The 26,177-nt window shown below is 52.2% G+C and overlaps 2 protein-coding genes across 2 annotated transcripts in view; both read right to left on the bottom strand.

The window, feature by feature from the left end:
• CPNE2 (copine 2) overlaps window positions 1-3,969 on the bottom strand; it is a 44,520-nt gene extending 40,551 nt beyond the window's left edge. The window contains exon 1 of the mRNA XM_033129494.1: window positions 3,769-3,969. The gene's annotated coding sequence lies outside the window, so the exon portion shown is untranslated. The remainder of the gene's footprint in view (window positions 1-3,768) is intronic.
• A 6,562-nt stretch (window positions 3,970-10,531) lies between these two features.
• Window positions 10,532-26,177, bottom strand: part of NLRC5 (NLR family CARD domain containing 5) — a 74,385-nt gene continuing 58,739 nt past the window's right edge. The window contains exons 34-50 of the mRNA XM_033129495.1: window positions 25,306-25,392; window positions 24,707-24,784; window positions 23,835-23,918; window positions 23,426-23,509; window positions 21,793-21,876; window positions 21,127-21,210; window positions 18,618-18,701; window positions 17,321-17,404; window positions 16,844-16,927; window positions 16,479-16,562; window positions 16,265-16,342; window positions 15,462-15,545; window positions 15,305-15,376; window positions 14,941-15,024; window positions 13,626-13,709; window positions 13,207-13,290; window positions 10,532-12,396 (exon numbers count right to left, since the gene is read on the bottom strand). Coding sequence (XP_032985386.1) covers window positions 12,285-12,396; window positions 13,207-13,290; window positions 13,626-13,709; window positions 14,941-15,024; window positions 15,305-15,376; window positions 15,462-15,545; window positions 16,265-16,342; window positions 16,479-16,562; window positions 16,844-16,927; window positions 17,321-17,404; window positions 18,618-18,701; window positions 21,127-21,210; window positions 21,793-21,876; window positions 23,426-23,509; window positions 23,835-23,918; window positions 24,707-24,784; window positions 25,306-25,392 — 1,435 coding nt within the window. The 3' untranslated portion in view covers window positions 10,532-12,284. The remainder of the gene's footprint in view (window positions 12,397-13,206; window positions 13,291-13,625; window positions 13,710-14,940; window positions 15,025-15,304; window positions 15,377-15,461; window positions 15,546-16,264; window positions 16,343-16,478; window positions 16,563-16,843; window positions 16,928-17,320; window positions 17,405-18,617; window positions 18,702-21,126; window positions 21,211-21,792; window positions 21,877-23,425; window positions 23,510-23,834; window positions 23,919-24,706; window positions 24,785-25,305; window positions 25,393-26,177) is intronic.

Here is a 26,177-nt window from a genome sequence, read left to right as displayed (position 1 = left end):
GCCACGAAGGAGCTACCAGCGCCAAAAACGAACGTCTTAGCTTGAAAGTCTCTGCCTCCTCCTCGAGAGGCCTCCCTGACCCCCACCGCACTGCCCCCATCACCGTCACTTCGAGCCGCTTCATTCTCTTCATGGCATTTTCCAGTCTCTGAAGTTGTCCTGCCTCTTTTTTCATTTGCTCTCCCTGTCCCCCCACTCCACTTGGAGCTCCACAGTTGTACCCCCAGCCTCAGCCCAGCCTGGCCCAGAGAAACTGCTCAATTAACATTTGTTGAGTGACGAAATGATGGCTGCAAGATGACAGAAGCCTTCCTGGAAGGCGGGGACCCAAAGCCACAGGTGGAAGAGGCATCACAACATCTGTGCACAGCCCTCTTCAGTGTACATGCCCTTTCAGAGCTGCCTTAAGAACCCCCGGAAGAAAGCAGTGGGGAGAGCTCCTGGTCGAAAGAGCTCCATTTTCTAGATGCAGAAATTGAGGTCGGAGGAGTTAAGAGACTTGGTCACACGGGGAATGGGTGCTTCTCCCCAGGACACCTCTATTCCCTGGGTAGGCAGACGATGACAACAGGCGAGGCCCCACCCAGGGCAGCAGCTGCCATCTCCGCCTCCCCCAGCCTCCAGTCCTTCAGTGCCAGGTGATCCCACCTTCTCCCAGCCACACACTTTTCCTGGTCCCCGGGTCAGCACTTAGCCCTCCTCCATTAGCGAGTCCACTGCCCTCTGATGGCCTTCCAGCACTCGGCATGGGGAGACAGGGTTCCCTCCAAAGACCCCAAAGGGCAAGCTCATGACTCCATCACCCAACCTCACAGACCCATTTGACAGGAGGCAACAATGAGGGGCGATTCAGTCATCGACCTGACATTTACTTGCGCCTATCTAAGTGCAGGGCAAGAGTCGTGAACACGAGGGACACTGTCCTCACTGGCTCATGGAGCTGACACTCTTTGGGGAGGAGGACAGATAATCAGCTGACAGGTCAAGGAATAAATGGCTGTAGAGCTGTAATGTCTCGAGAAAAATTAAGTAAGGGGATTTGCTAGTGAGTGAGGAATTAGTGGCTCGTGTCATCTCAGACCCTGGAGGAAGAAGTATGGACAGGCCTAGTGCAAACATGCTCCAGGGATGAACAGCACAGTGCACTTGACGGAGTAGAGGCTGGGTGGCCCAGTGAGGGGAGGAGACACTGGGCTGGGAGCCAGGAGGCGCCTCGGACCCTGGCTTAGCCCTCAGGAATGGTGCGGCCTCAGGAAGCCTCCCCTCAGGATCCCGTATTGCCTTTTGGACAGTGCGGGTGGGATAAGATTGTTGTCTTCTGCCGCAGCTGCCTGCCAAGATCCTAGTGACCCAGCCTCCCAGCTCTCAAGGAGCCCACGATGTCCTGCAGGGGGCTGGGCAGGAGGGGAGGGAATCCCACCCCCTTTCTGAGGCCATATTCTCCAAAGCAGAGGGGCTGGACTCCTGAAGTGATTGCCCCTGACTCAGCAGCCCCTGTAAGGATGAGCGGAAGGGAGTGGGAGACCCCTATCTGGCAGACTAGACAATGGGGGGAGCCCCCCCCCCCCCCCCCCTCTCAGGAGGGGGCCTTACCTGGTAACAACTCTCCCTGCTCAGACAAAGGTGGGGGAATTCTTAAAAGAATACTGGTGTTTTCTGTCACTCCTTAGAGCCCTGGGAGGGCTCTAACGAGGGGAAATGGGAACACCCACTGAGCTACCGTTCCCCCTGGGGTTCTCCTCTCTGCTCAGGACCCTGCCCCTGGAAAAGCCCAGGAGTCGGACATTTGGATTCTGAGGTTCATCTCTCCACAGAGGAGGCAGAGAGGGAAGAGCAGGCTGGCCTGAGAAAAATTCCAGCAGGAAGCCTGAATGCAGTTACCCACATCAGGGGTACTAATCTTCTTCCCATGAACAATGACACTGATTTGTCGTGGGTACTGAGCACTTATCATGGACCAGTCACAGTGCTGGCACAGGAACCCTTTGTCAGCTAATTTAATTCTCACAACCACGTACCTTTAAAGAAATACACAAGTACCCTAAAAGATTATAGAGGTATAGAGTATTGTTCTCACTACTTTAGGACACAGAAACTGCGGTTCTCTCCTGACCCTCTTCTTAAGTCCTTGAGTTTTTCATTCTCATGGTCTCTGGGAGGGAGGTCTCTTGAAACATTACCAGAGACACCTTACTTCCAGCTCATGAAGTGCATCCCACTTTGCAGAACACGTGTCCCCCGGGTCCCCTGGTTCCAGCCTCCCAGCAGCTCTGTAAACTGGATGGTGTCATACTTTGCTTCATTTTATGGATGGAAAAACCCCAAAGCCCAAGAGGTGACAGGCACACAGACAGGAAGTGGCAGAGGGTCAGAAAAACCCATGTGTCCACATTCTTCGCCCCAGGTTCTTTCCATGAAGAAACTTGCCTGGGTGACCCCCTCCCATGCCAACCAGCTATGTCGCCTGCCTGCTTGGGGCAGTGCCAGCACTCACTGGGTCACTGGGCTTGGTGCCAGAGGGATTGCAATAAAACCTCTCCTTTCTGTTTGCTCCTAGCCTCCAGGTGCACAGGCCCATTTTACAGATGAGGACCACAGCTCAGAGGCAGGGTATCAGTGGGGAAGGCAGGGCCCGGCACTGCTGGCTGGGTGTTCAGACCAAGGTCTCCCAAAGCTCCCTATGGGGTGGGCCACATACAGGCTGCAGGCCCAAGGTTACAACTAGGCTCCTCCCCCCAATTACTGAAGCTGTGGGTGCCCCAACAAACAGAAAAAGCCCCCCCCCCTTGGTAACAGCCGACACCCCGAGGTGAGGAAAAACTAAGTGCAGACAAAACAAAGGGCCGCTCAGATGATTCTCCCGGATCTCTTGCCCTTGTCACTCCCCCAGCACATAACAGGGCTGGGGGGTCACAGGCAGCAAGATGAACCCCCAACTGGCTACCAGAGCCCCGGGTTCCACTACCACTGGTGACCCTGGGCAAATCACAGCCCCCTTTGAAGGAGTTCCTTCCCCAAAGGAGGGCTTGTGGAACTGGGAGGTGGGGAAGGGAGTCTGGAGGACGGTATGGGAAGAGAAGGGGAGAGTAAGACCCCTACATTTTCAGAGAAGCAGCGCTGCGAAGGAAGGGGGGGCAGGAAGAAAGAGCCTTTTCCTCTCTCTCTAAATGCCCCCCACCCCCAAACACACAGGTGCCGTGCCAGGCAGCTTTGGTGAAAAAAACTAGTTTGCAAACACACTCTGACTTCTGGGAAGCTGCCCAGCTCCACTCCCTCTCTCCGTCCCCGCTTCCGGGGCAGTTCCCTGAGGTGGGGGTTGGGGGTGGGTTTGGGGGTGGAGCTGGGTATGGGGACAAGGAGAGGGGCCCACGCCTGTCAGGAGCCAGCCCGACCTCAAGTCTTCAGCAGCTGCGATCGTGGCGGGGACTCCACCTTCCGGACGCCCGCAGGCTCCTCAGGAAGGTAGGAAGGTTCCTAAAACAGCTGGATTCAGATTCCCGAGGGCGCTACCTACCTCCCGCACCCTGCCCGCTACCTACCCTCCGCAGTCCGGGTGAAGCCCGAGCGCCCCCGAGTGGCGGGGTCCGAGCTGAGTCACCCAAACGCCGGAGTCTGGGTGTGCGCGGGTGGCGGGGGCTTGGGGTGCCACAGTCCCCCGAGGCGGAACCCAGCTTTCTTCCACCCCCGCAGAAGCCGAACCCCAAGGCCGAACTTGAGCATTCGCGCCAGGGCACCTCTCCCGCCCCGGCCTGCCCGGGCCCCACTCACCGCGGGTCCCGGGGGTGCCGCCGCCCTCACGGCGTGGCTGCCGCTACCCGCGCTCCGGGCCGCCGGGGCATTCCCGGGCTCTCCCCTGCTCGGCCGGGCCCGCGGGCGCGGGACGGGCTCAGGGCGCTGCCCGCGCGGCCATGGCCAGCTCGCGTGCGCTCCCAGCCGCTCAGGGTCCGGTCCTCCTCCCGGGCCAGGCGGCGGGCGGTGGCGGCGGCTCGGGCTCCTCCCCCCGGCCGAGGGGGGGCGCGGGTGTGGGGAGGGAAGTGAGGAGGCAAGGCCGCGCTTCCTGGAGGGGCGAGCGCTCCTAACGGGCGGGGCGGGGGCGCTGTCCCGCCCGCTGCCCGCGGCTCCTAGCCCGCGGCTGGCGCGCCCTGGCACTCCCGGCTTTCAGCGCCTGGGGCGCCCGAATGTTCGAGACCTAAGTCCTAGGGTCCGAACGTTCGAGGCCAGATTCCAAGAGTCCGATGGTGCCAGGCTGGGACTCCTCCGATCGGAACGCCGCTGGTTCGCACCCTCCCCAGGCTGGCTTCGCCGGAGCCGCAGGCACCTCCGAGTTCCTAGCACGGTGCGCTCAGGGCCACCGACGCGGGAACCGTGGGGTAGGCTCCGCCAGGGCCTCTGGGGCCCCAGGACGCCGCCCGCGGCCTCGACTCCAAGGGGTGACCGGCTCAGCGCTGCGCCCTCGGGGATGCTCTACAGGGCTTGGTTCTGGGCCGTACTGGGCAACACCAGGACGGCAGTGTTCTCTCTCGCTCTCTTTTTTTTTTACCGATAGTGCAAGAGCTCGGTATTTTCTTGTCACCAGCGGCTGGGAAAATTACACATATTTCACTGACAAAGACGATAAGATAAAGACAATTTGAACAGTGCTTGGGGCTAGTCAGCGAGAGGGCAAGTAGATGCGTCCGTAAGGCCTTGGAGCTGAAACTCCTCCTTTTGCAAAGGTCTTTCCCTAGGAGAGGAACCAATTGTTAAGAAATGCGTCTATCGCTGGGCGCTCTTACTGCAGGCCACTCAAAGGTATTTATGTGCCCCCTCCCCCAGCAAATTCAGTGCTTCAGACAACCTAGCCTCATTTAACCAGATTGTGGGGGACGGAGTTGTCCGGAAGATCTCAAGGCCATATCCACAGCCTTTGGCCCTGGGGGACTCTGAGAGTTAAGGCTCAGCGCTTGGGTTGTGGGACTTCCATTTCAGGCAGGTGAGGGTTAACTGGGAGATTCACACTGCAGCCGGCAACCTCCCTCCACATCTGAGTCACAGGCATTTTGCAGCCTTAGAGGGGTGGCCACCAAAAAACCCCAGGGCTCTGAGCTTTGTTCTCTGCCCTAGTGTCTACCATCCGTCCTTCCTTTCTCCAAACTCTGTATCTTTCTTCCACCCAAAGCCCTCAAAGTCCGCAGCCTGGCTGTGGGGCAAGCCAATCAATCTATGGCGTTTTTTTTAGACCCAGCTGCAGCCCCACTTCCTTCAGGAAGTGGTGCTTGATTGATGTGTGTGTGTGTGTGTGTGTGTGTGTGTGTGTGTGTGTTGGGGGGTGCAGAATCCCTCTCCTCAATTTGCTCCAGAGCAGGAGTCCCTCCCCTCAACTTGCTCACCTCCCCCTGGGGCAAGACCATGACACAGGCAATGATATTACAGGATAAAAAATGCAAAGGTTGGAGGCAGGGTGGCACCAAGACCAACTCAGCCAGTGTGGTCAGTGAGGCTTCTTCTAGGAGACCTGAGGATGAGGTATTTGGACCTGCCCAGGGGAATAAGATCGCTGGCCAAGGGGACAGAATACAAAGGCCAGGGTTCACTCATAGGTATCTACCCAAGGGAAATAGAAACGTGTCCACACAAAAACTTGTGCAGGAATGTTCATTGCAGCATGATTCAGGATAGCCCAAAAGTGAAAACAACCCGAATGTTCCTCAATAAATGAATGGATAAACAAAATGTAGTCTATCCATACAATGGCATATTATTCAGCCATAGAAAGGTCTGCTGTCCATACAATATAGATGAACTTTTAAGACATCACGCTAAGTGAAAGAAGCCAGTCACAAAAGACCATGTATTGTGTGATTCCATTTATGTAAAATGTCCCGACTAGCCAAATCCATAGAGATCGAAAGCAGATTAGTGGTTGCTTGGAGCTGGAGGAGAGAATGGGGAGTGATTGCCGTCGGTACGGGGTTTCTTTGGAGAGGGGGGTGATTAAAAATATTCTACAATTATTGTAGTGATGGTTGTACAAAACTGTAGATATTCTCAAAACCACTGACTTGTATACTTTAAAGGGGAGAACGTTATAGTATGTGAATTACACCTCAATAAAACTGTCCTAAAACAGAGTCAGGGATCAGGAGAGCCCAGAGGTCACAGTCGATAAGGTCAAGGGTTCCATCAGTTGATTCTACACTCTGTCCTCAACCCACACAAGACGTAAGGCTGCTACTGCAAAATGTCTTTCCTCACCCTGGGAGAGACCTCTCTGCACAAGCGGGAGGCCTGCATTTCCCTAAATAGGCCTATATAAGAGAGAGAGAGAGAGAGAGAGAGAGAGAGAGAGAGAGAGAGAGAGAGAAGCGCCTGCCATCTGGGGGTTTATTTGCACAGTCCAGGCTGTCTGGACAAACAGATCAGAATAACCAGGGCTGCCTATACACTTCAGTGTGCTTGTAAATTTAAGACACTTGAAGGAGCACCTTCTGTGTACCAGGCCCTGGGTGATCCAGTTATAGAACACACATCACCCCAAACCTATTATTTCTCATAGTTCTGGGGGCCAGCTGGGCTCAGCTAGGGCAGTTCTTGCTCAGGATTTCTCAAACAGTTGCATCAGACCCTGACAGAGGCTGGAGTTATCTAGAAGACTTTCTCACACATACGTCTGGAATCGGTGCCGGCTGTCAGCTGGGACCTCAGCTGGAACACCTACCCATGACCGTTCCATGTGGCCTGGGCATCCATGTAGCATGGCAGCTGGGTTCCCAGAGTGAGCATCCCAGGGCATGAGGTGGAAGCATTATATTTTAAAGGACCTCACTTTGCAAGTCACATAATGTCACTTCTGCTGTAGTCTCCACTCCAGAGACCCCGCCTCTCTGTGAGAAGAGTGTTAACTGTCACATTGTAGAAAGAGCAGGTGGGATGGGAGATACTGTGGTGGCCATTTTGGAAAACACCATCTGCCAGGGGGGGTTGATATGGAGATATCCCCTTCAGGACTTCACTGTTAGAGGTGGGTGTGGCTGACTCTAGTATCAAACCTCAGACATAGAGTCTGGGCCCCGTTTGACTCCTAGCCACTCCAATTACTGCCTGGGTGAAATCACTCATTCCTCTGGGCCTCAGTTTCCTCCTCTGTAAGATGGAAGGATAGATTTCATACCTGCTTCATGGATGATTGTGCGAATTCAGTGAGACCCGAATGTGGCTAGCATGGCACCAGGCATGGCTAGACACCAGGGCTAGTGTGTTGTTATTGCCATTTTTAAGTTCTAAGGTTTCACTTACTCCAACAGAAGGATGCCCCCTTCCAGGGTCAGGATGCCCAGGCCCCACCCTCAACCCCTGCATCAGCCCCAACCTTGTACTGGAGATTGGTGCGGGAGGGTGAGGACGAAGGCCCTGGCCCAGGAGATGGACACTTCTAACCTAGGTGACTCAACCGGGGACCCCAGTTGGCCTTTGTTCTCTAGGGAAGCCTCTTTTGTCGCCTTCTCCTCAGGGCAAAGGTTGATTTCTGGGCAGCCAGGCAGGACAGTGGCTTGTGTGGGATGAACAAAAAAGTGTGGCTTCCAAAGGCCAAAGGTGAAGGACGACACCAGCTCTGGGGCCTGAGAGACACATGGGGTGCTTCATGAGGTGTCTGGCTGGGTGGGAGGAAGACCAGCTGTCCCCGGAAGATCACCAGCCCAACCCAAACCAGCCAACGTAAGGTCTTTTCCAGGGAGCTCCAGCTGTGTCCGAAGGGCGTGTCCAGCTCCAGCTGGGGCCACCACCCTCAGGCCTGGCTGTGGCCATGCAGGGGTAGGGCTGGGGCAGAAGCAGGGCCTGGAAGGGCACACAGCCCTTTCATCTTTCCCAGGGCTCTACTCTCTGAGGAATGCATAGATCCACTGAGTTAAATCCCCAGCTGGGACCACCCCAACATCCTCCTTCCCTTCTTGCTCCAGGGTCGGAATCTGAGCTCCACTAAATACTCACTGTGTGACCTTGGGCAAGTCTTGTTCCTCACTGGGCTGCAGTTTTCTCATTTGTGAAATGGGGGACGATTGTTACTGGGATTGTGGCTGTGGGTCTAGAGGAGGTCATGGATGGTGGAGCTCCAAAACTATAACCATGCAAGGCAGGCGACAGCGGAGTCACAACCCTCCCTGAGGGAGTGGACATGAACCATAAGGTCGTCTCTGTAGCTGGAGAAAGTAGGTCCTTGTGCCTTGCCTAATTTTGCTCATCCCCTCACTGTACAGATGAGGAAACTGGGGCTACAACTGTGGGATTATGAGTCTCAAAATTTGACAGTTGATAAGAGAGTAGGTCCTAAGACTTCTCATCTCAAGGTAAAACACATTCTTTCCCCCTTTCTTGTATCTATATGAGACAGTGGCTGTTAACTAAATTTCCTGGGGTAATCATTTTGCAGTATATGTAAGTCAAATCATTATGCCACACACCTTAAACTTATAGAGTGCTTGCTATATGTCAATTATATCTAAGTAAAGCTGCAAAACAATGGGGGGAAAAGTCACAAAGACCCAGGTTCGATTCCTGGTGCTACTACTTATTAGCTGTGCACCTTTGGGCAAACTGGGAACCACCTCTGGGTTTCAGTGTCCTCATCTGGGAAGGGAGGGTCACCAGAAACCTCAAGACAAAATGGGGAGTGCATGTGGGTGCAAAGGCTTGCCCAGCCTCTCCAAGAGGCAACACACTCACTCCCTGGAGGCCGTGGGTCTCTAACCCTGGCTGCACGTTAGTTTTGCCTGGGCAGCTTCCTAAATATATATATTTTCAACTTTTATTTATTTTAAGAGTGTTTTTCCAGGACCCATCAGCTCCAAGTCAAGTAGTTATCTCAGTCTAGTTGTGGAGGGCGCAGCTCACAGTGGCCCATGTGGGGATCGAACCGGCAACCTTGTTGTTAAGAGCACGGCGCTCTAACCAGCTGAGCTAACTGGCCACCCCTCTAAATATTTTTTTAAAGGTACATTAAAAAGCTCCCTGGGTGATTCTAACGTGCAGTCAGGGTTGAGATCCACTCACCAGTCTACAGTCTTGCTAAGGGTGGTACAGCAGCAGAGACAAACCCCAGGCCTCATCCCAGACCCGCTGAACCAGAGTCCGCATGTTAACAAGACCCCCAGATGATTCAATGCACATTGCAGTTTCTGTAAGCTCCATCTGATAGTTTGAGAAGTACCAGCATGGACAGTGGATTTTAGACACGTGTTTTGAGGGAAAGACAGAGGAGGCAATTTGGGCGGATTCAAAGCCTGTGGAGATGGGAAGGGAGATTTTGTGACTCCCATCAGAAAGGTGGATATTCGATCTGTGAAACCACAGGACGGAGGCCAAGTGACAGTGTCTGTCAGCCTGGCAGAGAGACACGGCCACGTACTGGCCCGAGCACATTCTTAGCGAGAAGACTCATGTGTCAAGCCGGCAGCACCATTTTGATTCACGGCTTACTGGCCCGTAGCCTTCCTTCTCTTTGAATTTTATCTATTTTCATGTACATATTTAAACAGAGCCTTCTTTGGGGAAGAAGGGGGCAGGGAGACTGGACCCCATCATTATTGGATAGAAACATAGTCCAGGCCTCCAAGCAGGCAGGTGGCAGGAGAGGAAGATTCTTAATGAAAGAAACAAGGTGATTGCACACCAACCTGAGGGGCCCAGCCAGCTCTGCAGTGCTGACAATACTGTGGACTTTTCAGGGCAGCTGCTGAAATTTTCTTGAAGCTTAGAACTTGGGCAGAGCTGAAGGGGAAAGAAGGAGAAGGGAAAAGTGAAACGAAAAAAACAGCAAATGGAAAGAATGTCTCTGAGCTCTGGGTGCTGCCAGCTGTGCATTTCAGCCGGCCTGGGGTTTCTGGTTGGTGCTGTTCCTTCCTCAGCCATCACTTCCCCAATCAAGGCATGTTCAGGCTTTGAGGGACTCATTCTCCAGTCTTGGACAAGGGGCGGAAGCAGTACAACTGAGGGCCCAAGTCCTTGGCATCATTTCCGGGGAAGGAGAGAGAGAATTTTGGGGCTCAAGTTTTCCGGGTAAACTTTTTGGATCTTCTACCTGTCTATCCCCTTCCCCAGGACCAGGCTGATGGGCCTACTCAGTGCCAGGTGTGCTGTGACCCTGACCCCATAAGGGTGTCCCTGCATAGGGTGTGGGTGCTTGGCACTTGGCCAGAGAACTTTTTCTTCCTGACTTGGCAGGGAACCAGGGACAAAGTGGCAAAAGTCAGGGCTGAGGCATCCAGGTGTGCTAGGACATCCCAAGCTCCTAGTCCACGTGGAACAGCCCCTAACATCACCTCCTAACTTCGTTCTGGGTCCAATGGCAAAGGAAATGATCTCAGGACTCGCCAGTGGGACAGCCTGCCCTCCAGTGGTGCTTGGCGGCAACTGCACTTTCTCTGCCTGCTTTTCACATTGGGGTGAAGCTTTGGAGGAAGGCTCCCCTGAGATCAACTTGTTCAGCTCACAGGTAAGTGACTGGGAGGGAATGCTGTTCTCCTGTCTTTTCAAGCATCTCTCCATCTCATATGATATTGAACCCTAAAAGAGGAAGGGAGCTAGCATGTATGTAACAAGTACCTACATCTTCATACTCGGGACTTTGTATACCTTGCTTCCCTGACCCCTCCAAAAGTCCTGAGGGCTGGGAGCTATTACTAACTCATGTGCAGAAACACTCCTGTCCTCGAAGCCAGGCAGCAAGGGGTCACATCACAGTCCATTCCATGTCCCTCTGACTTCTAAAGCCATGTCCCTAATGTGCCACCCACCTGTGGAAACCCTCTATGCCAGACATTTCCAGGCTCTCACAAGGACCAGGCAAGGAGCAAATGGGAGAGGGGAGCACTGGGGAGCGGTGGGGACTGTGGCAAACTGAGGGATGTGTGCCACATCTAAAGGGCACACTCATTTGGATCCAGCAGATGACTCTTAGTGGGAATATTAGACTAGCACCTAAGAGAAGCTGAAAATGTGTATTTTTATGGAAAAGTTCCCAATTTTAAACACTGACAATGAACTCAGAAAAGGATTTAAATATAATGCAAGTCCAACAAAGAAGACTTCTAACACGTTGACCCCCTCAGTGACACCCTCATGGTGCAGGTGAGTTCCGGGTGGAGGAGGTGACTTACCTACAATCACACGACCATGTAGAGACAGAGCATGGACTAGACCCCATGTCTCCTGACTCCCAGGCCAGTGCTCCTCTCAGCACACCTCCCTGTGGTCTGCTCTGTTCCCCAGACCCCGGGGCAGAACCACTTCTGACTTCCGTGAGGTGGTAGGACTCATCAGACTCAGGTTAGAGGCTGGGAGATCATCCACATTTATTAGTCACTCTGGCTTAGAGTGTAGCAGGGCCGTCTCTGTGCCCTCTTAGGAGTAACAAGAACACTGTAGAACATATGCAGCCCCCGGGAGCTCACCCAGATCCCGCTGAGGTAGTAGCTGGACCCCATGTCCTTGCCTGATGACCTTGGCAGAGCCCACCCCTTGGATCCTTAGACAGGACAGACCGCCCATCCACTCCCCAGGTCAAGCTGGCTCTCCCTGGACCTGGGCCTAACGTCCTTAGAAGTCAGCATTTAAAGGGAGGAGGTCATCCCATTTACAGATGGGAACACTGAGGCTTGAGGCAGGAGAGGACTCATCCAGAAGCCTCACGGTTGAGTCCTCGGCTTGGCCCAGAGCCCTGGCCCTTGGGCCACTGGGCTGGTCAGTGCTTAGACATTGTTCCTATCCCAGTTCTGGGCAGAAGACATTCTCTGGATTAGCTGCTCTGGAAATACAATTTATAAATACATACTTGGTTTAAAAAAAGTAATAAATTAGATCTTGGACTAGCCTGAGGACATCTGGCCAGACACATGACATGACATGGACATTTGTCATATGTCATATATAGATCACCAATCATGTGTCCTGCCATGTATGGTCCTAGAACCTATGACACTGACCCACAGGCCACACTGCACATTCCAAATAAAACCACCGGAACTCTGCCATGTGTGACCTTCTGTGTCATGTGTCACATCATGACACCCTTATTGTGCCACATGTCCCTAACTGGTCATGCATGACACGTGTGATACAGGGTAGTCTATTGACCTTACGAGGCTTCTGGCTCCAAAACAGTCCTCCTTGAAGACTGTAGCAGATCAAATGTGTCTTTCCCTCCTGAGGCAAGGTGCAGGGGCACCCAGCTGAGGCTCTTCCTGAGCCCTCTATCCTGGTGGCTGCAAGTTGACATCCTTTGGCTGGATTCGAAGGGTCTTGAGGGGCCATCAAGTACCCCGAGGGGCCTGTGGCTGGTTGTGGAAGAAAGCAAAGTCCAGCCTGGGCTCCTGGATCTGCAGACGCTGGGCCACGTCGGGGGGAATGGGGTTATTCCAGAGGCTGTGGGACACAGAGACAGACACTCAGCACTCAGCCTCTTGTCTCTGCCCTCTGTCCTAGCTACAGCTGGAGAGACTGAGGCCCCAAGGGGAAGAGCTGTGCCCAGAGGTACCTGGCCGAGGCAGGTATTAGACCAGCATGGCTACACTAGGGAGATGGTGTCCCCTACACCCACCCCCTGACTTCTTCCACTCAATCTTCTTCCCTGGGAGCTAGTGATCCTAGTCAGATCCCTGTTCATATGACACATTGCAAATAAGGAAAAAGCTCCCCTCATTTAAGACACTTTACTTCTGTTGTCTGAAACTGTCATAATATGTTTATTATAGAACAAGACACTTCACTATCATCTACTAGAAATCTAACATGTCTACTATGTGACTGGTGTCCCTTAGATGCAGTGCCTTTGTGCAGTGCATGACCCATACAACTGTATGCATATATGGTGGCTCTGATTATAGCTACCATATTAAGTGCTTAGTATGTGCCAAGAATCGTGCTCAGTGCTTTACACTATCATTTAATCCTCACAGCAACTCTCTAAGGTAAATACTATCATTATCCCCATTTTATAGATGAGGAAGTTGAGGTTCGGAGAGGTTGAGTTACTGATGCAATGTTACACAATCTGCAGATGGCAGAGCTAGGATTTGACCCGGGTCTGCTTGCTGCCAAATTCTCAGTGGAGTGGTCCAATCTCCTTGATAATCCCCAACTCAGGCCCTGCCTCCTCCTACGGGAAGTCCCCTGACACTGTAGGGTGGCTGTGGCCTCCCACCTACCATCCTACCCCCTGCAAGCCCTTGTTACCGGATCACTTGGATGCCAGAGCCCTGCGCCAGCCCTTGAGCCAGGAGCCAGGCTCCATAAGCTGTGATCTGATTCTTTTCCAGGCTTTCCAGTGGACAGCAGAGGAAGGGGAAAGAGAGAGACTGACATGAGATGGGGAGAAGGGGCTTCCCTATGTCCATTCCCTGGGGTCAAGATGGGGGGACATGGGTTCTCTTCTTAGAGAACCCCACAGACAACAGTGCAGCAGGGAGGCCGAAGTCTGGGACCCAGGGAGAGCTAAGCTCGGTAGCGGCTTGGAGCAGATCGGAGTGTGTAAGTCAAAGAGGGCCTCCGGGAGGCAGCGTCCTGACCGAGTGGCCTCGTGGCTTTCCCCAGGATGTAGGTCCCCCTCTGGCCCTCCCTGACCCCTCTGGCTTCCCAGGATGTGCCCCTCATACTCCACTCTCTTCAGCCGGCCCATCTGCGGCAGGACCCCAGCCAGCTCAGCAGCTGCCTCATCCCCAAGCAGATTCCAGGACAGCCTGCAAGGTCAGCAACAGGAGAGCAGTGAGGTCGAGAGGTAAAGATAAGGTGGCAGGTGGGGAGGGCTGGGGGCCAACGGGGTGGCGGTGGTGCTGTGCACGTGCAAGAGAGGCGCCTGATGGGGTGCTGTGTGCCCTCCCCTGAAGACTTGTCAGGGCACAGGTGGCTCCTTCCTCCCCCAACCCCTTTCCCAAGCTGGTCACCTCTCAAGAACCCAGACAGCTTAGGACCTGGCTGTCCCGGGAGTTCAGAACACATGATATGAGGGAACAAGGTCATGATCCATGCATGTGTCTCCATCATGACTTCTGTTACATCCATGCAACTCCTATATTATTGTTGCATATTTTTCTTTAAATCGGTCCTCCCCTCCCTCTTTTTTTTAGCTTTAAGAAATTAATCTTAGGAAACATTTATCACTATTGCCCATGGAAAACCTATGTTTAGGAACCTGAATAGAAAGAAGCTACAAGGGTAAATACAGTGCAAACTACAGTATTAACTTCTAGCTGGAACCTGTGTTCTTCCTAAGATGCTGGCCTGTGGCTTGCCCCCTGCTGGCTCAAAAGGGAGAATCACCCGTGTTAGGTCTTAAAGATGAGTTAATACTCATCAGACTTTCTCTTTGGTGTAAAGTAGTGACAAACAGTAAAATCTTTAGGATACAAACCTTGAAATCTTATAATCACTTGTGCCTTGTACTTTGGGAAATAACATTTTCTTCCATACTGCTGTCGGAGTCCCAGGCTAGTCCCGGCAGTCTAGTTTACTCCTGAGGCAGTGCTGCAAGGCTCCAAGGTCTGAGTGCCTCTGATTGCCAAGGGGGAGGTGGGCATGGCCAGGGGGCAGGTCGGGGGTCTGCTGGCTTCAGCCACTCTTCACTGCCAACAGGTGGTTCATAAATCAAGGCTCCATATACCGGGCTGGTCTATCCAACCACCTTACAAAGGGAAGGTCAGGGGCCAAGAGCCTACAGAGACCATCTGGCCACTCCACAGGTGGGGAAACAGGCTGGAGAAGCTGAACAGCCTGGCTCAACATCACTCCCAGCTCAAGTGTAAAACTCCCCCAAGAGGAGGTTTGAGCATGAGGTTTGAGCATGAGTGACCTCCCTGTTTACAGATGGGAGAACCTCTGGGAGGAAGAAACCAACTCTAGGCCATACAGCGTGCTGGGACCACGCTCCTAGATGCCCACGTTTCCCAGCTCAGCGTTCTCCCCAGCACTCACAGGATTTCTTCCAGGACTGGGCAAAGCACGATGCTGGCGGTGAGGGGCTTGGCTGCCTGGTTGTCAATCTCACACGAAACCAGGCTGGGGAAGGAGAAGCGGTAAGATGGCGGTGTCTGAGTCGAGGGTGCCCCCAGCTAGTCCACCTCCCCCCCAATACTGCAATCTGAACAGGAGGGAGCAGAGTGGTCGGGGTCCGGGTCAGGGTAGGAATTTTAGGAAAGTGCCCCTTTTTGCCCCAGGCTCCCCCTGTACCGGAAGCCTCTGTCCCTTCAAAGGCCTTCCCAGGTATCAGGCTTAGCCAGAGAAGGGCGGCCCTCACCCCCAAGCCCAGCTCCCCAGGTAGTCAGAGGATGCTACTTACTCTATATGCCTGAGCAGTGGGAGTCCCTGACAGAAATATGGGACCCCTCCAGCCAGGCTGTTCTCTGCCAAGCTGCAGGGCAAAAGATACCTGTAAGAGGAACCCCTAGATCCGCCCCAGCCTGTCCCCCTGCCCAGGCTCCACCACCCCTACCCACCTGATCTCTTCCACATATGGGCATCCATCCAGGGCCTGGCCCAGGCTCAGTGCCCCCTCTGGGCCTAGACGGCTGGACTGCAGGCTGGGAAAAGGGGAGAGGGTGAGGGAAGCCTGGGGGACCAGGTATGGGAGTTGGGGGGCTGGATCCCCCCACCCTCAGCTTTGTGTCAGGCTGTACTGCTAGACCTTAGACAATCTCTGGGTAACTGCCATCCAAGCCTCCTCTCTACCCATACAGGACCCGGGTGGGTATCAAGGGCCCTGGCTTTGGGGTGTGACAGTCCAAGTTCAAGGCCTGGCTCCTTCATATAGTAATAAAGTGAACTCTCCACACCTCTCCTGTCTTTAGTTCCGTTGCCTGAAAAATGGCTCATATAGAAATCCAGGCTCTACAGAACTGCTATGAGGCTCAAATGAGACCATGGATATAAACTGTAAAGTGCTGGGGCCATACTGCTTGGCACTTTGCTGACATTTCTTTGCTCACCCTCAGAGATGGGCTCAGGGGCTCACTGAGCTGGGACTGTTGCAATTCTTTTACAGATGAGGAAACTGAAATTCAGACAGGGGATACAGAGGGGCTGGTGGCAGAGCCGGGACTAGGCTATGGCTCCTGATTTTCCTGCCCCAGACTCCAGAGGCGGGGGAGGAGCACGGGGGAGAGGGGACAGCCAGCCCAGTACATGCCACAGTTTGCTGTAAGGCAGGGCAGCTCAACAGAAGGGGAACTTGACCCCCAGCACTGCCAGAGGAACCCTGTCCCGCCAGCTCTGCATACACCACGGGCAGGGGAACACTTACTGCAGGACTCTCAGGTGCTGGGGCAGCCCCTGGGCCAGGGCCAGGGCTGTGGGATCCCCCAGGGCATTGCAGCCAAGCCTGAAAGAAGAGAAAGGATGAAGTTGAGTACCGGCCCATGCCAGACCCCTGCCCTGTGTCCACTGAAGGAGATAAGGGCCAGGTGGGCTGTGGCGACACATAGGGCTGAGGGCAGCCCACCTGGGCACACACTCACATCAGCTCCTCCAGGTGCTTGCAACAGGCAAGAGACTCCACCAAGCGCACTCCTCCAGCCGGGCTGATGCCATTTCCTGAGAGGCTGAGGGAGGGGTAGACCTCAGACCCTCAGACTCTCCCCTCCTCCCACCCACCCCCACTCCTGCCGCACTCCCTTCCCGCCTGGTGGGGCAGAAAGGCCCAGAGAGGGGTAGCGGCTGGGCTGGCTCAAGGTCCCAAAGTCAGCAGGGCCAGGAGGTACCCCAATCCCGCCGCCTAGACGCTGAACTTGAGGGAGGAATGTCAGCCTGAGTCAGACGCCAGTGCCTCTCCCAGGCCATGGGGTGGCCCCTGAGGGCCCCTCTCGGTAGGGTGGCCACTCACTCTATCTTCCTGAGCTCAGGCAGCTGCGGCAGGATGGCAGCCAAGAGAAGGGCACCGATGTCTCCAATCTGGTTGTAGCTCAAGCTTGGGGAGAGGACAGCAGAAGCATTGGAACCGTCAGCCGGTCACCCCCTCATCTTGTCCCCCCCTCCACCCCAGTACCGGAGAAGGCTGAAGTCTATAGGAAGGGCTCAGCTCACACTGATACAGCGCCGTCTTCCTATGTTGGGTGAGAACTCCAAACTCTCATCTTGTGTTTAGCATGGCCGCCCTGATGTGTGCCCTAAATCCGTCTTGCTGCAACCAATCCTCCCATCCTCTCTTTGGGTCTCCCAAGGTTCTACGTCTGGGGTTATGTTGTGGAGAAGTGGGAGAAGGTGATGAGACGAAGTAAGGAGTGTCCACAAGGAGCCCCTTGCTTTTGTTATCGTCCCCTGCCAAAATTGTCTTGGGCCTGGGAAAGGACAGGAAACTCACCGCAGCTCCTCCAAGCTGGTGGCAGTTCTGAGAGTCTTGGAAAGGTGGAAGCAGCCGATGTTACCAATGTCGTTGTTGTTCAGACTGGAGAAGCAGGGAACAGGCCGAGAGGCCTTAGTCAGGAGTAAAGGCTTTTGCAGGTGCTGTGCCAAGAACTCTACAGTTTGCAAAGCATTTACACATCCAAGAACTCATATGCCAGTCACAAAACTTCAGGGGAGAGAAAGACGGGCAAGGTGGGCATGACTGAACCCAATGCCCAGGTGAGAAGACAGAGGCACAGGGAAAATCCGTGACTGGCCAAAGACTCCAAGTGACTCCCAAGCAAGGTGGAAAGGCAAGCCCAGGGCTGCTGACCTGGGAGAGGTAGCCACGTGTTCTGGTTTGGCCAGGCTTTGCCTCAGCCGCTGTGTCAGGGATCTTTAGGCCAGCCCAGCTGAATGGCAACTTCACATGGTTTCCACAGTTCAGGCAAATTGTTTCTACAGGCATATTTTGTTCTAATCTGTGCAAATGGTGGCTTGTTCCTTAAGCCTAGTCTACTGTCATTTCTGCACTCTGACCTTGCCTGCCTCGGTCAAAAATAAAACGAAACAGCTGATGCAAACTTAGCCCTATGTTAAATGTTTGTCCAACAGTTGTTTGTTTTCTTTTCTTTTGTTTTGCAAATTAAATTTAGCCAAGTGCCTTTCAGTACATTAATTTTGGGTGAAATGACCTGGTCCCATGTGATATGCTCCCCCAAACTCTCTGACCTCATTTCCTATGCAATCTACACTGCCAGAGGGGGGACTTGGATAAAAACAAAGCAATGCTTTGTGTTATGCTTGGGTTTGTTTTTAGTCACCGTAGTTTATATTTTGAAAAAAATCACATGAAAACAGTGTGGGACATTTATTTATCAATGTGAACAGGGGCACCAGGGAGAATATCAGTCACCAGACCTGAGTCTAGACCACACTGTGGTCTGTGGCCCCAGAATTGGCATCGCCTGGGAGCTTGTTACAGGTGCAGAATCTAGGCAACCCAGACCCACGGAATCAGAAATGTGAACCAGAACAGGGTGAATTTGTGCACTTGAAGGGTTGTTCTAGGACTTGTCCCCAACCCTTCAGATTCCTTTTGTAGCCAGAGGGAAGCTGGTGGCATTAAAAGGCAAGAGCTGTGGAACCGACCTGGCGGGGTACAGGCAAGTCCCGAAGATGGGAGCGCCCCCAGTGCTTCCGTGGGCAAGTTGTCCTAACAGAGCTGGGGAGCATGTCCTCCCCATCATTCCCATGGTCACTCTGTCACTCACCAGAGGCTCTGCAGGAAGGTCATGTGGCTTAGTCCTTGAGCGAGCATAGCCACGGTGGAGCTGCCCAGCCGGAAGTTGCTAACGCTGGAGGGGAGGAGATCAGAGGAGGACTTAGCATCATTGGGGTTGGGTCTCAGGAGCAGATCAAGGCTCGTCTAGTCCAGTTGCTTGAGGCCTCTGTGCTTAGCAATGCTCAGGGACTGCCAAGACAGCCACTTATACCCCCCACACAGTATAAAATATCATACAAAATTGTGCTGGGAGATCCAAATGCTGATTCTCTGCACGAATTATTAGGCCATTCAAGCAGCAGTTCTATTTCTGAGTCACACTGGACCCAGAAATCATAGCAACCACACATCTAGCACATACTAAAGGCCGAGGCCATCTTCAGAAGTGGGTCTGTTATCAACCCCATTTGACGGATGAGGAACACTGAGGCTCAGAGAATTACACAATTTGTCCAAAGTCACACATAGGAAGTGGCAGTATCGGGAACAGAACCCAAGGCTGTAGGACTCCCACTCCTTCCAGCTCCGAGCTGGGCAGGAGAGGGGAATCATAACAAAAATAGCCAATACTTGTCAAGTGTGAACTCTGTTTTAAGGACTTAATATGTATTAGCTCATTCATCCCACGACTACCCTTGAAGGAAGGTATAGTTATTATCTCCAAAGTTAAAATAAGGAAAAAAGCCTAGAGAGGTTAAGTAACTTGCCCAAGCTCACACATTAAGAGGTAGAACTGAGAGGTGACAACTGTCCTGGTTCATCTAGAATTGAAGGTTTTTCTAGGATGTGGGACTTTCAGCCCCGGGCAAACTGGGATAGTTGGTCACCCTACCAAGTATTAAACCCAGGTGGTATGGCTCCTAACCAGGGTCCAGGCCTTTAACCATTTCGCCACAGGGTAACAAGTGGGAGAATTGGCTGGATTTGAGAGGAGCTGCTTGTCAGGGAGGAGACACTCAGGAATGACAGATCTGAAAGTGGAAGAGGCCTCTGGAGCAGTGAGGACCCATCCCCTTCCTTCAGACAGGGAAGGTATCATTATAGATGGGGTGACGGAGGAGGTGAGAGGTTTACGAAGCGCTAGGTGTCCGGGTAGTCAGAAGAAAGGGTAACACGTTTGTCCTGTTCTCTGCAGTACCTCCAGGCCCTGCCCCAGGTGCCCAGGTGAATACATATTTGTCAAACACATGAATGAGCCAATGAATGACCTTACTGGGCCTCCAACCACCCAAATAAAAGCTTCCGGAGGCAGGGAGGCTGAGCAGAGGTGCAGGCACATGGCGGGAGGCCAAAGAAACAGCTCGGTGGGAAGACAGTTTGGTCCTCTGGCCAAAGGTCTTCCTAACACCATCCCCCTGCTCCCTGGGACAAGCAAAGGACAAAAGGGGCGAATTTCCTTGTTGAGGGGCAAAAAGTCAGAAGGCTACTTTTAAACTATATTCAAAACATATGTCAGAAAGAATCTGGGGAAAAGTTCACCAACAGCTTTTTCACAGAAGCTTTCCCAGGAGGTGTCACTGTCCTTTGTTACATATTTCTATCATGATGGAACTTTTTAGAACTAGTGTGTATTTTTGGTGACTAGAAAAACTTACAGATTAAAAGCAGAAAATGCTGTTAAAATGTTCCATCTTGATGCTGTGTAGTCTGTGCAAGATGAGGACCTGTCCTTTAGACTGAGGCTATTTCTGGTGTTTCTACAAATTTGGTGACTCCAAATAATAGGTGAGAGTAAAAGTTGTCAGTTACTAATATATATAGTATATATTGATATATATATGTATGTATATATACATATACATATATATATACATATATATATATGTATATGTATATATATATTAGGCAAATGACAGTAGATATCTGTGGATTTTTTTCCTGCCCAGAGTTTGTTTCCCTTTCTTCTGTTAATAGCACCCTGAAATACCACCCCCCACTAAGTCCAGATAATTAGGTGGTCCCGTGACCCAGATCTGGCCAATCAGAATATTGGGTGCTCAGAGCCACAGTGATTGGTTTAGGGGTGGGCATGTGACCTGAGCCAGTCCAGTGAGACTCAACCTAGGGCCTTGTGTTTTGGTTATAGGGAGAAAGATGCTCCCTGTCCACTAAGCTGGTAGAAAGTAAGTGCAGGGACAGCCTGCCTGAGAATGAAGGCAAGATGGAGAGAGAGACAGAGAGACAGGGGCATGGATGGGGGAGTGGTGGAACAATTACAGAACCTGGATCCAGCCAAGCCTGAAGTCAGTTGCCTTGTAATTTTCTGTGACATGAGCCAATACATTTCTGGCTTGGGTCGGTTACAATGAGTATTCTCTTTCCTGTGATCAAGCATTTCAATAGCACTCAGAGCCAGGTATGGAAGTAAAACAGAGAGCATTCACCTCACTGGGGTCCATCCAGGGACCGGAAAGTTTGTGTTCACAAAACATACAAAGGTTCCTAGGCAGATGCGCCCGACAACTGCGTCACCTCCACCCAGCACCGCCGCCACTTACTCAAGCCTCTTCAGCCAGCACTTGCCCTCAGTGGCCCTCATCAGCACCTTGGTATCCTCCTCGCCAAGTTGATTGTTGGACAAGCTGCAGGGGACGGAGCATGAGGTGAGGCTTAGACACGCCTGCTTCTGGAGCTGAGCTGCCTTGTCAGCCCCTCATTCCCTCAAGGAGCCCCTCCAACACCCCCGCTCCTGTCCAGGCTGCATGGGGGCATTCCTGGCTCCAAGGGTTGGACTCGGGGGTCCCGGAAGAGGGGTCATGGCAGTCACAGCTGACCCAGCTGAGAAAGGATACCCTGGATGAGGGTTGCAGAAGAGAAAGCCACGCACAGAGGACACACACGTGCAATGACCCCTTCTGACCCTTAGCTCTCTCTGTACCCCGACACCCATAGCCACCCTGGGCAGAGAAGGATTCTGAGCCCATTTTACAGATGAAGCAATCCAAGCCTAGAAAGGCACAGTTATTGGACCAGAGTCACTCTGAGTGAGCGGTCAAGTTGGGACCAAGAACACAGTGTTCAGCCTTCGCCAGGCCACACGGAGTGGCTGGGCTTCATCAGAGAGAAAAGTGATGGGTGGAGGTCCACTACCCCCCTTCCCAAGGGCCCACTGTCCTCTCCACCCCTTGCCCTCAGATGGGCCACCCCTTCATCCTGCGACTCACTCCAGCTCCTCCAGGTAGTGACAGTGGCTCAGACCAGACACCAGGCGTGCCAGGGCCTTGGAGCTCACACAGCTGGAAGCCAACCTGGTGGGGGTCAAAGAGCAATAGGTCATGCAGGAGCTCTGGGTCTTGGGAGCCCTGAATGCGGTGGGGGGGGGGACAGAGGGCAAGCAGGTAGGTGGGGAGCAGCTGCACGGGGAGGCGGGGGTGGGGGCAGTGTGAAGGGGCCCTCCTTCCCATCATAAATTTCTCCCACCGTGGAATCACTTAGCCAAGATACAGCTTGGAGGTGGGAGCATGGACTAGTTGAGTATTATCTGAAGCCACAATCATTCAGGTAGCAACTTCACAATTTATGCCATAATCAGGCATTACTGTAAAGTTTAGTTAGTTACTGTTGTTTACCACGAGCTCTGCCTCCTTATTTAAATGACAAAAAATGTAGCAAATATTGGAGAGGTATTAAATATACATTGGCACCAAAAGGAGATCTTCTCCTTGATGTGATCAGTGGGATAAAAAGAGAGCCAATAGAAAAGCTCCATATTGTAACCACCATCCTGATATGTGATTCAGGCAAGAATTATCAACGGATGCTAAAATTCAGGGGTGAAAGTTTAGCAAGAACAGGATGTTTACATAGTCTTAAAGTATCTCCTCATAAGATACTTGTTAATTAGAAAGGGGAAAAATAATAGCTTTGCAAGTGAAGAAACCCGGCAGAAGCCACCTTAACCAGGTGACCAGTGAATGTCATCAGTAAGAGGACAAACAGGCATCATATGCCTCCCGGTGTGACGCACTGAATAGACCACAACAGCACCTCTGTGATATTCTTGCCCAAATGCAGAACTGAAATCTAAGCATGATGAAACATCAGACAAACTCAAGCCGGAGGGCAGTCTACAAAATAACTGACAGGTAAATGTCTTGACAATGTCATAAAAGACAAAGAAGGGCCAAGGACCTGTTCCAAACTGAAGGAGACTAAAGAGAGATGACAACTCAATGCAGTGTGCGATCCTGGATGGAATCCAGGACTGGGAAAAAAATGTGATAAACAACATTATTGGGACAATTGGCAAACGTGGAATATAAACTGTAGTTTAGCTAATGGTAGTGTATCAATGTTAAATTTCCTGAATTTTAGGTTTTTACTGGATCATGGGAGAGAATGGCCTTGTTCTTAGGAAATTCACTGAAATAGTAAGGGGTGAAGGGGCATGACCATGCAACTTACTTTCAAATGGTTCAAAAAGAGAGAAAGAGGGAGAGAGGGGAAGAAGCAAGTGCAGGGGTGAGGGAGAGAAGGACGGAAGAAAAGAAAATGTAAAAAAGAATAATAACAAAGGGTGAATTTGAGAAAATACTGTATGGGAGTACTTCTCAGTCTTCTTGCAACTTTTCTATTAGTTTGGAATTATTTCCAGATAACAAAGAAAAAGAAAGAAAGAATATTGAAAAGGGAATCGCTTTCTTGCCACGTGGCCACGTGTGTGGCCACACACGCAGACATCATTTCCAGGGCCCACCAGTGCTGTGCAGAGCCTCTGAACCCAGGCTGGGGAGAACAGGAAGTGTGAGGGCAGGGCAGAGCTGCAAGGGGACCTGACTGGCTGTCTTGTCTGCATACCGGAATTTCTTCAGCTCAGAGAGGGCCAGCAGCAGGCTGTGCAGGAGCAAGGAGCTGGCATCAGAGAGGTTCACCTGGGACAAGCTGAAAAGGGCCAAGCACATTCCAGAGGATTTCAGGATGGACAACCTCAGGGGTCACCAGTCACATAGAGATGAGGAGGCCAAAAACGGGGGAAGGACCACGTGAGAGCTCCCAGTGGGGCAGGGCTCCCCTATGCCACCCTGGAGCTGTCCCCCACAAGCCAAGTGTGATCCTCTCTTGCATAGGGAAGCAAGAATTCCCAGGTGTGGTACTGCCCCAGGTTCTGCTCATCCCCATCCTGGCCTGGCCAGCATCTCACATGTGGCCTGGGGCGGGCCCTGGGGTGGACCAGAGAACGCAGGGCCCAGGGTTTCAGAGTGCTGACCTGAGCTGCTGCAGCCTGGCACATGTCTCTATCAGCGGCCTGAGAAGGAGTCTGTCGTGGGTCTCAAGTTCACAGTGAGCCAACCTGGAGGTAGACAGGGAGGCAGCATTTTCTGAATACCCCGGACTAGGGACTCAGTTCCTACCTGCAGTGAGCTTACCTTGAGGGAGTATAGAAACGCTAATCAAATAAAGCGACACAATTGCTATTCAGTTACGGGAGTTCCTATGACGCTGTGAAGGGGAGGCCCCGATGGGGCAGCTGGCCTGGCTGTGTAAGCTGTTCACTGCACAAGGGAACCTAACCAAGGAGGTGAGTGGGGGCTGAGGTCCAGCTATGGTCTCTTCCCCAGAATGTATACCTGCAGGGCTGCGTTCACCCAAAAGGGTGACATTTTTATTTCCAAACATGGGCTGTATGGATCAGAGGTGCTGGGGATCCAGGGACCTATAAGAGTGGATAATGGGAGGACTTGACTAAGTCTGGGGTTCAGAGGGGCCTTCCCATGGTGGTGGCATTTAAGCTGAGACCTGAAGGATGAGGGGGCCTTCGCCAGGTGAAGAAGGAGGAAGAAGGGAAGGGAGGAGAAAACATTCTGGGCAGGGAGCAGCCTGTTTAAAGGCCCTGAGGTCATTGAGATCAACATGGTGTTCGAGGAACTAAAAGCTGGTGGGGAGGACCGGGGCCTGGGCTGGGGATGGATAGCACGGAGAGGCAGGTTGAGCCAGACCTCGTGTGGAGACTTTGGACATCAGAGGACTCTGAGCAGAGGCCTGAGAAATACTGGTCAGAAGCAGAAGTGTCCCCCCTTTTCCCTTGCCCACTAATCCATCACCAGCCATTCCTCTGTGGCCCCGGGTACTGGGTCTCACCTGAGGGCCATAGCCTCTGGGTTCTCCTGACGGGGAAATTCCAGCTGGATGCAGAGCTGCTGCTGGATCTCAGAGATGCTGAGGAGGGAAGGGGTGGCCAGCGTGAGGTCCGTGGCAGCTTTCCGATGGAGGCTGAACGGGTATCAAGGCTGCCCGGGCTGCTGACTCTGAGCTCCCAGATCCAGTGGGGATCAGGATATAGGTCAGTGGGACCCCAAAGCCTCTGCTCTTAGCTACTCCATATCATTCTGTCACTTCTGGTCACAGAGCCACAGTGTGTGTTACTGAAGTCCAGGGGCCACTTCCAGGCAACCGGTGTGAAATCCCAGTTGTGTCCACCTGGGAGCCAACAGCCCTTTGTCTTGAATCTGAGGCTGCCTTCCTCTCTCTGGCACTGCAGCTGGACTACTGCACAAGTTCAAACAAGGCTATATAGCCCCTCATATATGCCCTGGGAGCTCCTGCCATCCTGGGGACCCAGAAAACTCACTAGTGACACAGCTATTACTCCACAGGACAAGAAAGTGACGTTCAGATGAGGAAAGGTCCCAATGGTCATGAAAAGATGAATTCTGAGGGAGCCTCCTCCCTGGACTCACCTTATTTCGGTGACATTGCCTGAGGCCTCGGCACAGACTCCTAGCAAGGCGAGCACCCCAGCTCTGCCCACCCATGGCTCCTCCACCCTGTCACAGAAGCAGATACAGATAAAGCTCTCCCTGGGTGAGTGGGGGAGGGTGCCAAGGGAGTCCTAGAGGCTTCTGGGTTTTGCTTATTTGAAAACAATAAAATTATACAACTAGGCATAAGCATAAAACAGGAAATTAACATTTGCATTCCAACAGTTATTGTAACAATCCAAACAGAAAATATTATCTTTTAAAATAGTATTTTTAGATTTAAAAAAGTTCCACATTATGTTACATTGCAAAGATAAGGAAATAAAACTGTGTATAAAACATGATCCCAATTTTGTATTGGAAGGAAAGGAAAAGTATATATGGAGAGGGAAAAAACCCATATGGAAAGAGAGAGAGAAAGAGAGAGAGAGAGAGAGAGAGAGAGAGAGAGAGAGAGAGGAGGAAAATACATTAAATGTTAATGGTAGCTGTTTAGACGGTGGAATTCTCAAGAATGATTTTCATTTATGTATCTGTTAATTTTCAGTGTTTTCTGAACTTTCCACAACGTGCATGCATTAATTAGAAGCAGGAAAAAAGAGAGTTGTTTAAAATATTCCTGCTTTTCAAGTTATAGTGATCTTTTTTCAAAGTACTATTTTCTTCTTATGCTCTTATGGACTTTGCACAAATTTCTATAACTAATATGTATTATTTTAAGAGTAAGAAAAGTTTTATTTTAAAATGTTATTTTGAGTGATCTAGCAATTCTGAGTACATTTCCCAAAGAATTGAAAGCAGAGAGACAAAAAGATATGTGTGCATCTATGTTCGTAATAGCCCCAAAGTGG

Source organism: Rhinolophus ferrumequinum, chromosome 15 (assembly GCF_004115265.2).
Source record: "Rhinolophus ferrumequinum isolate MPI-CBG mRhiFer1 chromosome 15, mRhiFer1_v1.p, whole genome shotgun sequence".
Taxonomy (NCBI): domain Eukaryota; kingdom Metazoa; phylum Chordata; class Mammalia; order Chiroptera; family Rhinolophidae; genus Rhinolophus; species Rhinolophus ferrumequinum.
This window is presented reverse-complemented; position numbering and strand designations above follow the sequence as displayed.